Raw genomic sequence first — 14,303 nt, forward strand, 5'->3', positions numbered from 1 at the left:
CTGATTGTCTCAGAAGTTCCTTTCAGAGGCCACCCTTTTTACCCTGGCCTTGTTTGGGCTATCACTAATGTCCTTCAGCTGTGTTTTCTTCTGTTGTGCTTGGTAGAAGTGCAAACAGAGTTCATGTCCCACTGAGCAGCTGAGTAGTAAGAAATGATGTCTAGTAAGTACCCTGTGCTTCACAGACTGCCATTTGAGCAGGCCATCATCAGCCACTTTTGACGTGATAAACTGGATAAAGGAGGCTGTGAGAGAGGAAATAAAGTGTATAGTGAAGTGAGAGGAAAGAAACATTTGGAGAAGGAGGAAGAAATGTAAAAGGACCCACCGGTGTATTATTAAATTAACTTAGTTTTAAGGAGAAACAAAATGGAATTGCTAATTCTGCATTAGTCAATTATTTTTTTTAACTTTAAAGGAAGCTCAATTGGCTATGGCAATCGATGAAAAGGAAACAGGGAAAATATTTCCATATTATATTAGCCTTTTAAAGTTCATTTTAGCTACAGTTTTTTCTTTCTTCTGTGAGCTTATGCTCATCTTCCTGTCTTGAGTTGTGATTTTTACTATTTATCCCTTGTGATTTTTACTCTTTACTGTGATTAAAAATTACTGTGATTTTTACTATTTATCCCTTGCAAATACAGTCTTTGGTGGAATGTTATTGTGTGTCTGAGTTAGTACTCTTAAATTTATTTTCTCTCCTTTTTAAAATACAAGGAAGATATATTTGATACAATGGGAGTTTTATATTCTAAACTCCAGTGGCATAGTAAGTTTTGCTATGAGTATTTATAGTAAAACATGGGCTGTAGAAAGATTGATGATTTGAGTAGAGATTGGAGTAGGTGACTTCTGAGATCCCTTCCAACTCTGGCATACAGTAATCCTTCTATTCAATTTAATCTTTCAATGAAGAGTAGTTGTAAAGAGCTAATGAGGAAGGGAAGTTTTCAACCACAGACCTAGATTAGGTTATATTACATTAGTCTGTTGTAGGTCATTGCTTTCAGAAGGAAGGTGAATTTAGACTTCCATTGTTAATTTAATCTTTTGCAAGCTTCTTTTAGAAGCACCTGACTAACACTTTTATGGTTTATTCTATTATTCTTCCCAGGTTACCATATAATTACCATACCAGAGAAAAGTTCAAGTAGGCTGAGGCATTGGTTTTCCTTTCTATTTGGCTTTGAAAAATAGAACCCATAGAAATTCTCTGTGTGTGCTTCTTGGCAGAAGTGGTTTCTATATTGATGTACTTTTGATACCATTTGCTATGTTTGTGTCTCATCACCTTTCATGAATATTTGGTATAAAATAAGATTGGTGTGGCAAAATTTTATATATATATATAATCTTTTTTTAGTTTTTAGTTCCCTAGGTCCTCAGTTGTCATTTTTTGTTTTAAGGAAGACAGTTGTCTTTAGCACTATTGATTCCAATAGTTTATATGACTATCTACTTATTCTGTCTTTTGTTTCTTAGCTGCTGTAATTATGTGATGTTTTTCCCCTCAGGGAAAAAAAATCTTACCTTGCTTTATGATAGTGTGGATCTCATTAGGAAATATGGGAATTGTGGAAAGTAGAGAGGCTATTGTCAATTGTTTTAACCTTCAGAATTGCTTTCTTGAGGCCTTGATTTGAAGGGAAAATTCCTACAGAAAGATACTCAATGGGTCAAAAATTGATTCAACATTAATTTTTAGAATTTACCCACATACGTCATGCTGAGTTCTGTTAAAGGCCTACTGTGATGCCTAGTCTTGGTGTGACATTGACCCTGACAACTTGGAAGGTTATTTCAAGGCATCAGTAAAACTCAGGCCAGTCCTGTCAAGTTGGAAATATTTTGACAATGGCCCTAGTAATGGCTTATGGCTGTAGAACAGACTAAGTTTGGAAAGCCTTTATCACTAGAAAAGTTGGTCATTAGGTAATAACAGTTTTTGACTATAGCAGTTCATGAAGCTGTCTAATAATGTGTGGGGTTTGTAACTTTTATAAATTGAGAGAATGCTGATGAAAACATTGATGTTAATGTTGAAGAATGAGTACCAGAACTAATTGTTTCTATCAAGTAGTTATGGGTGTCTTTCTCTTAAGACAGAGGAGTGGAGATAGTGGTCTCTGTGCCTAAGTGAATGAACTATATATTTAATTTAGTGTAATTTTGGGCAGGAATCTAGAAGGGAGAATGTCATACTCTAGGATAATTGATAGATTATGTGCTTTTTCCAAATTTAAGTATGTATTATAGCTATACAACTTGAAATAAATTCTTAAAATTGGCTACTTGCTTATTAGCAAGGAAAATGAATACCTTTTTGTGTATGTTAAGATAGGATTTTCATTAAAAAATAAACTGGAATGTTGCTATTCTGGTCTTAGGATTCACAGTAAGAGTTCACCATGTAGGTAAAATTATATAACATGGTCCTTTTCCTACTTTGTTAATTAAACCTCCATGAATGGGCTTTGTATATACCTTATTCCAAGTAACATTTCATGTGTACTTTAAAGCAATATTCCATTGTGCATATTAGTTTGAAAATACAATTTTATGTTTTAAGCAATTTTCTATGCAAACATAGGTATAAGTATATATACCTTGCTGTATACATGTTTATGCCACTGAATTCTGCCACTCCTATGCCTCACCCATCTACAAAACTTTTGACTTGAGTTGTTACTCAAAATAGTTCATAAATTTTCCCCTTTGTTTACTATCAAGGACAAAAGAATTTTCCTGTGCTCCTCCCTAGCACTAAGACCCTTAGGGAAAATTTTTGTTAGTTTTTTTGTTTGTTTTTAATGAAAAAAAAATCACCATAGTACTTGTAGATTTTTAACCTTTTAAAACCATATTTAATTAAAATACAGGACTACTCTGAAACATAAACTATATGATCACAAATCATACATTTTTCCTTAAATATGAAAAACCATATAATAAAAGTAACAAACATTTTCAAAAGGGTTCTGAATTTTTAGTTCTATACATCCTTCTACTACCTACTCTGACATGAAATTCTGAGATGAGAAGGACATCTTTCCTCACAAGTACCTCTAAAACATATAGATTCTTTTCTAAAAAAATTTTTTTAATGAAATTAGCACCTGGAATGTTGGGAAGAAGGCAGGCAGTTTTTTCTGTTTGTGTGCATGCAAATACTTGTGCAGGACACACTTTTGATTATCAGCTTCTACAAATATGCAACAGATTAATTGATTTGGGGGCAATAGAAGAATGTATAACAGTTTTGAGAAAAGAAATAAATAACATATTTTCTTCTCCACTTTGGGGGAGCATAAGAGATATCTACATATATAAACACAACCACTCCATGTGTGCACATTTTGGAAACCAGAGAATTCCTAATTTAGAGCCCTGCATGTGATTGTAGTTAGAAAACATCATAGGAAAAAAAAGTTGTACTTGACTGACTAGAAAACAAATAATTTTATTCTGTTTCTGATCTTCATTTATAGCACCAGCAACAAGTGGTGCAGGCTGTGGAACGTGCCAAGCAAGTGACCATGGCAGAACTGAACGCAATCATTGGGGTATGTGGTCTTTCTGTTTTAGCTGTAATAGTGTTTGTAATTAGCTCTCATTTTCAATTTGGTTCCATTAGATGGGCAAAGTGGTGAATAGTAAAATGAAATTCAGTATTTTGGCTTAAACCTCATAAATTTGATTGCTATATCAGAAAATTTTGATCACATTCTCACCAATGAAGTGATTAGAGTAAATGTATATTTTTGTACTTTTTCTTCTAAAGAACTGATCCCTACTCTTAGGAAAGTCAGTAACAAACATACATCACAAGTATGGATTATAATCTTGTTAAATTGAAATATGCAGCTATACACACTAGTATGTATATGTAAATATATGTCATATTTTAAAGGCATTGTTTCATTTTATTAGTTTTTTCAAATAATTATTTATTGATAACACTCCCTAAACAAAGGAAAATGTCTCCTAAAATTATTCACTCAATTAATTGAAATCCTTACTTTTCAACAATGCTATTATTGTTGCACAAAAGTCCTGAGACTCTGGGCTTGGATTTGGTTCCTCTAGAAAAAGTGAAAGTAATCAATTACTCAGTTAGTAAAACTAATAATTGCCTACTCTGTGCCAGGCACTGTGCTAAGCACTGAGGATACAAAAAGAAGCAAAAAACAATTCATTGTTCCAACTACCTTGGATGCTAAGACAAAGATGAGGTGTTATTGCTTAATAGCACATTATTCACATCTATAATTATGCAGCTGATGCTAGCAGTTTTTAAAGTTATTCTAATGAAGACACAACAAGTGTACTTTCCTTATTCTGCCCCCTCCCCATTACTTTTTCTTTTGTGTGTAGATTATACACAAAAGTCTTTCCCTTTTTTTATTCAGTGTATCAAACACACTTTGAAATGCTAATTATTCCATTTACTTTCATTAAAATTCAAATTGCTGAGTGAAGATGTGGATAAGGGTTGCAGAATAATCAATCTGAAGTGAAGATACTGCTTCAATTATGCCTCTGTCTTTTAACAAGGAAATCAGAGTTCTCTGATCATTGCTGACAGCGGTGGAGCAGTAGCCTGATTGTAGCTCCTTTTTAATAGGCTATTTCTAACTCTATTTTCTGTCCCTCTGACCACAAGGAAATACTAGTAGTCAATTAGGAGATACAAATGGAAAAGAGTAACCTTTATTTCCCCTGAAGTGCCCCTTAGAAAGAAGGGGATGAATCGGAGAGTCGTGTAGAGTCCTGAATAGCATTTGTTGCATGTCTGCATTTCCCAATTAGTTTGCATTACCTAACCCCAAACTCCAATCTTCCGGTAGCATTCTTTCAATAAAGTAAATGGTCGAAGCTTGGATTTTTCTCTCTCCATATCTGTAGCTAGAGGTAGCATGTTGGAATCTGTGAGAGCCTGTAGATGGCTCCATGGGGGTTGGGGCTGCTTAGATGTTCCTTACAGAGGCCGCGTGGTTCAGAAGGGACGCAGCGAGTCTGCTATAACTTCAGCTCTTAATTTGTTCAATTTGTTGAGTGATGGCAGATGTGGGAAGTTACTGGATTAGTTTGAACTTTGCCTTTGCTCTTGGTTGAGCCACTAAAATACAGAGCCTGTATGGAATAGGCCATATTGCTTGGGTAGAGTTGAGGTAGGTTAAAAAGGGTACAGGGTAAAATTGATTTTGTGTCTTTTTTCCATATTTTTTTGGCGGGGTATAAGTTTTGCAAAAATTTTTTTTGGATGATTGATTTGTTTCTTTTCTAAAATGTATATGTTATTTTGACTTTGCTTGTTGCTTTAAAAATAGATAAAAGCAGGAATAAAAAAGATATAATTCACACATACTTCCTCCCCTCTACAGATACATGTCTACATAAACATACTTATGCCATGCACATATATACCATACATGTACATTTTGTGTTCACATTTAGCTAATGTTCTAACATTTTAGTTTTATATAGAGTGGCAGTCTGCTCTCTCTAGATATGAAATTCTTTGATTTGTATAGTTTATAACAGTATTTCTGGCAAACATATTGTCTTTATGGATTATCTGTTAAAATGAAACTAATTTAATCCTCCCTACTCCCCGATTTTATTTGAAAAATGACTCAGTTGTGTAGCATGTTATCAGAACAGCATGTGCTGTAGTTATGGACCTGGTAGGAAATTTGAGGTATTTGCACACAAACAGAAAGTAGAATGCAAATCATGGAGTCAGACCATTCTAGAAAAGAATGAAGAAACTGAAATAAATATAGGTTGGTGTACAACAAACTGGGGCCTAATAATTAAAATGAACTTTTGAGTTTATTGAAGTTGTTCATTTTGCTGTTTGTCTTAAACCATTATTATTTCTAGTGTGCCATATACTTTCTCTTGTAATACTGGAAATTTAAATGTACCTCCTACTCTTATCTGGATGTACTCCTTTCTCTTTGTATATTAAATTTCTTTTTTTTTGAGTGGTAGTATTTGGTCTTCTACGAGAAAGTATATAGAGATAATTTGTCATGATTTTTATTTCTGCTTAAGAATATATATAGCACTTAGTAAATAAAAAGAATTATAATGGGTTAATCCAAAAATATGAACACTTTCTCTCAGAGGAAAAGCCCATATTTTTTAAGCTATGTCTGCACACTATCCCATATGAGCACAAATGTACTCAGATTTAATGAAATCTGATGAAGCACCATTTTTGCTCTGCAATATTATTCTACCTTCATTGGTAAATGAACCTAGTCAGTGATCCATGCAGTTTAAATGCCGAATACTGGAGTGAGCCTGGAACCTGGAGAGACTGCTTGTCCTCTTGACAATACGCTAGTTGTGTTTAATGGAACGAGACACTAGTTATAATGATTTCTTTCACAGGTCATGTTCAGTTTAAAACTGTTGATAGATTGAAACAAGCCAAATATCATCTAGCTTTTATTTGTAAGGGGGAAAAACCAGGAAATATCTTATTGTTTCCAGCTAATATTATGAATTGGCTTCTTTACACTTTTATATGGAAGGTTCCCACCCACCTACCTACAATGTTCCCCATGCTGGGACATGAAAATGTATATACATCTGCCTTGGTCTTGTCCTGTGTCCTACTAGCTACTGTGTTTTTAAATTAGAGTCTCTGCAAGATTACTCTGTTGGAACAACACACAAATTGTAGTTTTAAATCAGTAATATGATCTAATTAGGAATGATGTTTTCATTTCCTGTATTATTAAATTGAGTCATCTGACTATCTTAAAATGTTTTTTTTTAATCCATTACACTATATAATCAGCACATGCTGTTGTGAATATGGTTTTGCTTAATATGAGAGACAGCTTAAAACCTCATAAGAATTTCACCAAAGGACCTACCATTTTAAAAACCATGTTACTTTAGCTTGAACATTGACAAGGAAAATGTTTGACTTATGGTAGAGAAAAATGTGAGTTCCTTTAGGGCTTTTCTTGCCCATTTATCTCTGAAAGGAGAGAGAAATGCCCACCCCCCAACCCCCAAAAAGAAACCCAACCCTTAAGAACAGGTATGTGATGGTGTTCAAGGGAAATGCAGTTTAGCACAAGAAATGCTGAACCTCAATTTTTAGCAGTGACATTTTAATGATAGGAAGTCTGCAAAATTATTTGCCATCAATTGTGAAGGCAATAACAAGCCTTGGTGGTTTTTCACACTCTCTGTGTTAAGTGCTTTCAGAATGACAGCGTAAACTGTGTTAGAGAACTCCAAGGAAGTAAAACTGATTAAAATGTTCATGCTTGAATGGTGCTGATGGAATAGTTCATTTGGACTTTCTCTACCTCCTGCAGCTCAAGCTGAAATATTAAAATTCAGTGGATTTAAATCTCTCTCCCCTCAGCTCAGGAAAAAAACATTACATTTTAATAGGTTTTAAACTCATAATTCATTGGTTTGGAGCAGCACTATTAAATCTATTTAAATATTACTTGTATTACTAAGGAAATGATTTAAATGACTTTGCCTTTGCCATCTTAGAGGCTTGAGTTAGAGGGGAAAAAAGAGACAATATCCTCAGATAATTTCTTAACATTTTATTTTATTGTGTTTGTTGTTTTCTTAGTCCTTTTAAGCAAGTAAATAAAACAATCTACTCTGGCAAAAGGTAGTAGCATTTAGGACAAAAGTGTATTTTTTGCATTATGCTAAGGAATTTTCAAGCCAAGGTCCCACCACTTAATGCTGGCTTTTAAAATCACCATTTGGAGTTTTCCAGAGATTTGTTCCATTTTGCAGATTTTCCTTCCTTTTACTTTGCTTATTTTATTTTTTTTTCCACAGTGGAAACTCAGTCAAAAGACTAATTTTCATGGTAAGGATGGTGGGACCAAACATATTGCAAAATACAAACAGTTCCTCTTTTCCCCCCTCCAAAGGCAGGATAAGCCCACTCTCCCATTCTTCCCCAACACCATGGCTCACAAACTCCAGGGTATAATCATCATTTATGCTTTTCTAGTGGATTCTCAGTTCTAACTTAATTTTTGCTTTGGTTTAGGCTTAAAAAAATTTTTTTAAATCAGTTTTGGTATCACTGGTCCCAAGTTCCTGCCTGTGAATACTAGTGTAAATTTTCTCTGCTTATGTGACACCAAGGAACTTGTTCATCTAGGAGGAGCATTTAACGTAGATTTCCTTTCTGGACAGTTTGCCTTGGGGTGTGGGGGAAAGTGCGTTTTGTAAAATGAGGTGGTTTTTTTCAGTAACATATGGATTTTTCCTTTTTTATACCAGCAATATGTAGTTAGTAAAGATGTACTCTAAATGTTTGAATTTTTAAACATCAGAACTACATAGTGGAAACTCATCAGTGCATGTTGACTTATACCTTCCACAAGTGATCATCCTTAACTCCGCTGGATTTAAAAAAAACAACAACAAAACACAAAACTGTCTTTACCAAAGAGTGTGCTTGGAGCTTAAAGGCTCTAAAACAGATTAGCCACCTGCTGTATATGGACACAGATTGCTTTGGTGGGAGGAGAGAGAGGTTGGCTTAAAGTTATATGATAATTGTTTCATGTTGCATTGATTTGCATATACTGACAACTTAAAAGTTTATAAAGCTCTGATTGTGCTACATACAAGCAGTTTTTTTTACAGCCAGATTGCATAGATCACCAGGTCTTCTCTTTTCTTCTTCTCTGAGATCTTAGAAAAAAGCAAGTTCACTTTCTGTGCAGTAAGAATCTACATTTATTGAACATTTTATTTAAAATCAAATCATTCAGCTAAAATTTGACGAGGCTATAAGAGGCTATGATTTTAATCCCATTTCTGTTATGTAGCAATGACACTTTTGGTAATGACTACATTTAAATATAACCTTTTCCTGCCCCATCTACTCACAGGTCCTCCCATAACTCTTAATAGAGAAAGAGTTCTGTAAAGGTGATTGTGGCCAGTGGGATTTATTTTAAAATTTAAGACTTAATTTCTAAAAGAATATCTCTTAAGAGGCCTTTCTAAGCTTATTCTTTCATAATTAAATTTGCTGCTTGTGGTGGCATGCTGTGTAGTGGCTAAATAATATTAACACCATTGGCTGAAGAACAGCCACATATGCATTATGACATTACTGAGTTCAGGGCATTGGACATGACTCTTCCTTAATTTTTGTAGGACAACAATTGTTTTTTAATGTGTTCAGGTAAGTGCATCTGACATCATCATTGTGGCTCATGGAACTTGTTAAGACATGAGAGTCTGGTTTCTGCTTTTACTGCATTTATTAAGAGGAAGGGAGAGAGTCTTCCAGATTTATATTATGTTAACATTTTATCACCTTAAGATGAACAAATGTGAGCTCTTTGTAGGAAGCCTTGGCTAGAACCAACCCTGGCACATTTTATTGGATATAACTTGGTAATCTATATTATTCTTCTGCCTTAAAAGTTGAGGTTTTACTTTTAACATCTTTTTTTCAGTGTTTTTTTTTTTCTTAGTTTTTCTCTTTTCTTTTCCCTTAATTCTTTTATGACCCTCCCATTTAAAAATATAAGCATATGTTCACATGATACTGGGCTGTCCATTGTTAATTAATATTATAGCTGCTGCCAACCCCCACCCCCACCCCCCATGATGTAACAAAACTTTGCAATAACATTATTCTGTTGATTACCTGTTTATAACATTGGGACAACTGTCACCTTAATGGTTCAATTAGCCTTTTATTTGTGCCAAAAATTGTATGAGTTGGAGAATGGGGTAAGATAGGCCTGTGTTTTTAGAGGCAGTGTCACCATTGCTTCTGAAGACTGCAGAATCTTACTGCTCTACTCTCTGATTTGGTATGCCAGCTTTTAAAGGGTAAGGAGGGTAGGATTACAGTCTAGAGACTAGGGATTACAGCAGCTCACTGTTTATGTAGATCATTCCATGCACATAACCATCAAATCTCTTTTTGAAGTTTCGTAACTAGTTTTATGGTCCCTTTAAAACCATAGGGAGGGGGTAGCTGGGTAGCTCAGTGGAGTGAGAGTCAGGCCTAGAGACAGGAGGTCCTAGGTTCAAATCCGATCTCAGACACTTCCCAGCTGTGTGGCCCTGGGCAAGTCACTTGATCCCCATTGCCTACCCTTACCACTCTTCCACCTATAAGTCAATACACAGAAGCTAAGGGTTTAAAATAAAAAAAAAACAAAACGCAAAAAAAAAAAAAAACCATAGGGACTGGCTAAAATAACAAAAGGGCAAAATGACAAATGTTGGAGGGGATGTGGAAAAGTGGGGACACTATTACACTGTTGGTGGAGCTGTGAACAGATCCAACTCTTTTGGAAAATGAATTGGAATTACATCCAGAGAGTTATAAAACTGTATATCTTCAGGTATACCATTGCTGGTCTGTTTTTCAAGGACATCAGGGAAAAAGGAAATTATGCTTGTATGTTCCAAGATATTTATAGCAACTTTCTTTGTGGTGGCATGGAAACTGGAAATTGAGAGGATGCCCACTGATTGGGGAATGGCTAAACAAATTGTGGTGAAATGCTACTGCACCATGAGAAAAGATGAGCAGGCTAATTAAAAAAAAAATCTTAGAAAAACTACACAGGATAATGAACAGAGAAATGAATAGAACCAAGGGAACACCATACATAGCTACATTTTTAATACTTGAAGAATAAATTGGGACTGTTACCTCCAGAGAATGAACTGAAAAATGGAAACATAAAAGACATAATTTTACATACTTGTGTCTTGGATGAAATTTTTTTTTAGAAGTATGGAATAGGGAATAGGGGTCAGCTAGGTGGCTCAGTGGATAGAAAGCTAGGCCCAGAAATAGGAGGTTCTGGCTTCAAATTTGGCCTCAGATACTTCCTAGCTGTGTGACCTTGGGCAAGTCACTTAACCCCCATTTCCTAGCCCTTAGGATTCTGGAAGATAAGAGGTTTAAAATAAAAGTATGGAATAAATACTTGTCAAAAACTAAACAATAATAGTTGGTCTAAGATTATTTCTCTTAAATTATTTTGTGGTATTTAATTCATTTCTTTCAGTACTTTTTTAATTCATCAATTCATTTTTTTCCCCATTACGTTCTTATAGTATTTATTTGGAAGTGTTTCCACAAAAATTCTACTTTGATGTCTCATTCTGTTGTGGGAATGACCTAGGGCTTTAAAAGGCCATGGCAGAATTGACTGAGCTACCAAGGCTTCAGGGATGATCTTAGGGGACAGACTGTCTGTTAAGAACCAGCCTAGATAAGTACAAAGAAGCTCATCATAAGTTAGCTTCTAGGTGATTAATTCTTTGGTCATGGAGACCCACTGAACAAAATGACAGAAACTCAAAAGGAAACTCATAGCATGGGCCACTTCTATTTCAGTGACAGCCAGAGTGAGAAGAGGTTCGGGGTCTGATGTCTCAGCAAGCTGAGAATGTCGCTACAGATACCGCAGCAGGCTGCGTGGAGTGTCCGGGGAGGCCTCGCTCCCTGCAGGGCTGCTCTGCTCCCTCGGGGGGGAGGGGGGGGGTCTACCTGGGCCTCCAAGAAAACGGAGGATTCCCAGCAGTCAAACCATGCTGGCAGACAGGTTCGGTGCGGGTGAGGGGAACAGTGGGAACACGCCATCGGTGAGGTGGGGCTCCCCCAGCTGTGTGAACATTCAGCGTTCCTGTAGTGGAATGGGCAGAAGAGAGCGGCAGGCCCGACGGAACGCTTAGAACCTGGTCAGGCATCGGAGGTGGAAGGTCATCCGCTGCCTCCCAGGCCTTCCTCGCTCGTCCCGACTTCTGTTACCACTAGGGCGCCGATGACTCTGGCAGGCAGGGCGAGGCTGGGACTTTGTGTGGTTGGGCCTCGTTCATGCCCAGGGCAAGACGTCATCCGATAATGTCACTCATCCTCTTCGAAGACGAAAGACGAACAGCAATAGACATTGAACCATATCATTTGGAGTGTCTCAGCCATAAATAAGAGAGGAGGCTGGTCCATAAGCTCTGTGAGAGAGATGAACAAAGGACTTGTTTTCCTCTTGCTCTGAAAGGCCAGAGAAGGCTGCCCTGGGGCATTTGGGTAGCTGCTACGGAGCTCTTCTGAGTATGATCCTTAAGACTACCCTGAAGATGGCTGAAAGTTCATGCCAAAATCTTTATAAAGAGATAGAGATGTGGTTCAGATCAATCTCTCAATCCCTGAACATTTATTAGGTATTTACAGGGAATGGGCCAGCTACTGTTGGAAGATTTATGGATCTAACTTAGGCAGTCCCTTCCTTTAAGAGGCTCATTCTACTTTGAGGATATAAAAAGTTCACAGCTAAGTATGAGATAGATATAATATATACACACTTTAAAAATAGAATGTTTGAGGGGATTAAGAGAATCAAGAGTCATGGTATGTAGGAGATGTCATGTTTGAGCTTGAGTTTCCAAGAAGTTAAGGTAGGAAAGAAGATTATTCCAGGCCTGAGGAATAATTTCTACAAAGACATGGAGGCAGGAGATAGACTATTCTGTGCAAAACATAATGAGTAAAGGCACTTTGGTTGGAGAATAGAGGATGTAATGAGAATAGTGTGTGATCAATTTGGAGAGGGAGGCTGGAGCAATGTTGTTAAGATTTTAAATTCCAGACATTTTATCCTAGAGATAATGAGACTTCTTGGTCAGGAGTATGACACAATCCGTACTTTAGCAATATTAATTTGTATCGTAGAGGACAACTGGACAAGAGAGAGACCGGAAGCTAAGGCTATTGTAATAGGCCAGGTAAGAGGTGATATGGGTGGGTCTAAGCTAGGACAATGGTCTGTAGGACTTTGGGCAAGTCTATTTCCTTCCCTGGGCTTCAGTTTCCTAATTGTTAAATGAGGATGATATGGGTGTGAGGGTAAGTGAAGAGTTAAGGATGACGTTGAGGTATGAACTTTGGGGGACTAGAAGGAGGTTGATGCCCTTGAAACCTTTGCAAGGCAACCCTTTGAGAACCACTGCTCTTTATAACCCTTTAGAAAAAACCTTTCCCCCAGGTATTGCCTTCCTTCTTCGTAATCATGGGTAACAACTACATTAAAGGCTGCCTGGTTCCTGGTTTATTATCCTAGACTTTTAGTGGTACAGTCACCAGGAAGTGATAGACTGCAGGAACAAAAATGTTATGCTTTGTTTTTAAACGCTCTACTGTAAGTCCTGGTTGATTAATTAGCAAGGCCATGCAGAAATAAAGGAGTAATTACCTCTTACCAGGACTGTTACAGTAGTCCAAATTGAGAATTCTAAAGTATAGGTCTTTTCTATAGGGGGAAATAGGAGAATAATAGAAGAGAAAATTTAATACTTTTAGCATTGCACCTTTTAGATGGATTGATTGATCACAGGTTTACAGTTATGGAACTGGAAAGGATATTAGAGACAATTCTAGTCCACTTTTTCTCTCCATTATACAAATCAGTTCACTGAGGCCCCAGGAAGGTCAAATATCTTACCCAAGGGGTCACAAAGAGAATTTGAACTTGGGTGATTTGACTCCAGAGTCAATGTTTTTTGTTTTTTGTTTTTTCTTCAGAGCACACTACATCCAAGATAAGCAATATACTGTGGAGAAAAGAAAAGAATATTAGGCGACATGTGCCCAGACTAGTAGCTGTGATTTAATAGCTAAATGACTATACAAAAGTCTCTTAGCTTTTCTGACCTCTAGTTTACCTAACGCATTGATTCATTGATTCTCTCCAAAAAAAGCAGACTTCAACTCAACCATTCCTGCCTATTATATGTGACTTTTGCCCATGTTCTCCCCAAAGTTCACTCAATGTGTTGGAGACCTTCTTCATTTTTTCCAGTATTGTAAATAGAATACTCAGACTTCTTTCAGTTTATCTTCCTCCCCCACTCATGCCTTGTGACCAGAGCATCTTCTTTTCTTGCTATAAATTATTTTACTCTTACTATTTTTCATAAGTCCTTATTGGTTATTTTTGGCAGTCTCAGCAAACGGATAGTATTGAAAAGATGGACTTTTGTTTATGTAGGAAGCTTGGAGTCAGTAAGAGAGCTTTGCAGTTTCTTGGAATCAATTCATCCAATTTTTCTCCTTTTTTTACCCTGAGCATTTGTTCTTTGTTCATCTGAATTATCTGTTCCGGAGAGAGATGTAATTTTTCAGAGAACTTTGAATTGCTCATCCACATAAGAAAGACCAAGTGGATAAAGAATGTTGCCCAGATTTCATGTATTTGGATAGCCATCTTATGAAATATGTCCAACAGTATCTATATTTGAGATCTTTAACT

At 36.4% G+C, this 14,303-nt stretch overlaps 1 protein-coding gene across 1 annotated transcript in view; it reads left to right on the forward strand.

Moving 5' to 3' along the window:
• Positions 1–14,303, forward strand: part of TLE4 (TLE family member 4, transcriptional corepressor) — a 167,577-nt gene that overhangs the window by 60,218 nt on the left and 93,056 nt on the right. Inside the window, exon 6 of the mRNA XM_044658360.1 lies at positions 3,492–3,566. Within this exon, the coding sequence (XP_044514295.1) occupies positions 3,492–3,566 (75 nt within the window). The remainder of the gene's footprint in view (positions 1–3,491; positions 3,567–14,303) is intronic.

This window comes from Gracilinanus agilis, chromosome 1 (assembly GCF_016433145.1).
Source record: "Gracilinanus agilis isolate LMUSP501 chromosome 1, AgileGrace, whole genome shotgun sequence".
NCBI classification, from domain to species: Eukaryota; Metazoa; Chordata; class Mammalia; order Didelphimorphia; family Didelphidae; genus Gracilinanus; species Gracilinanus agilis.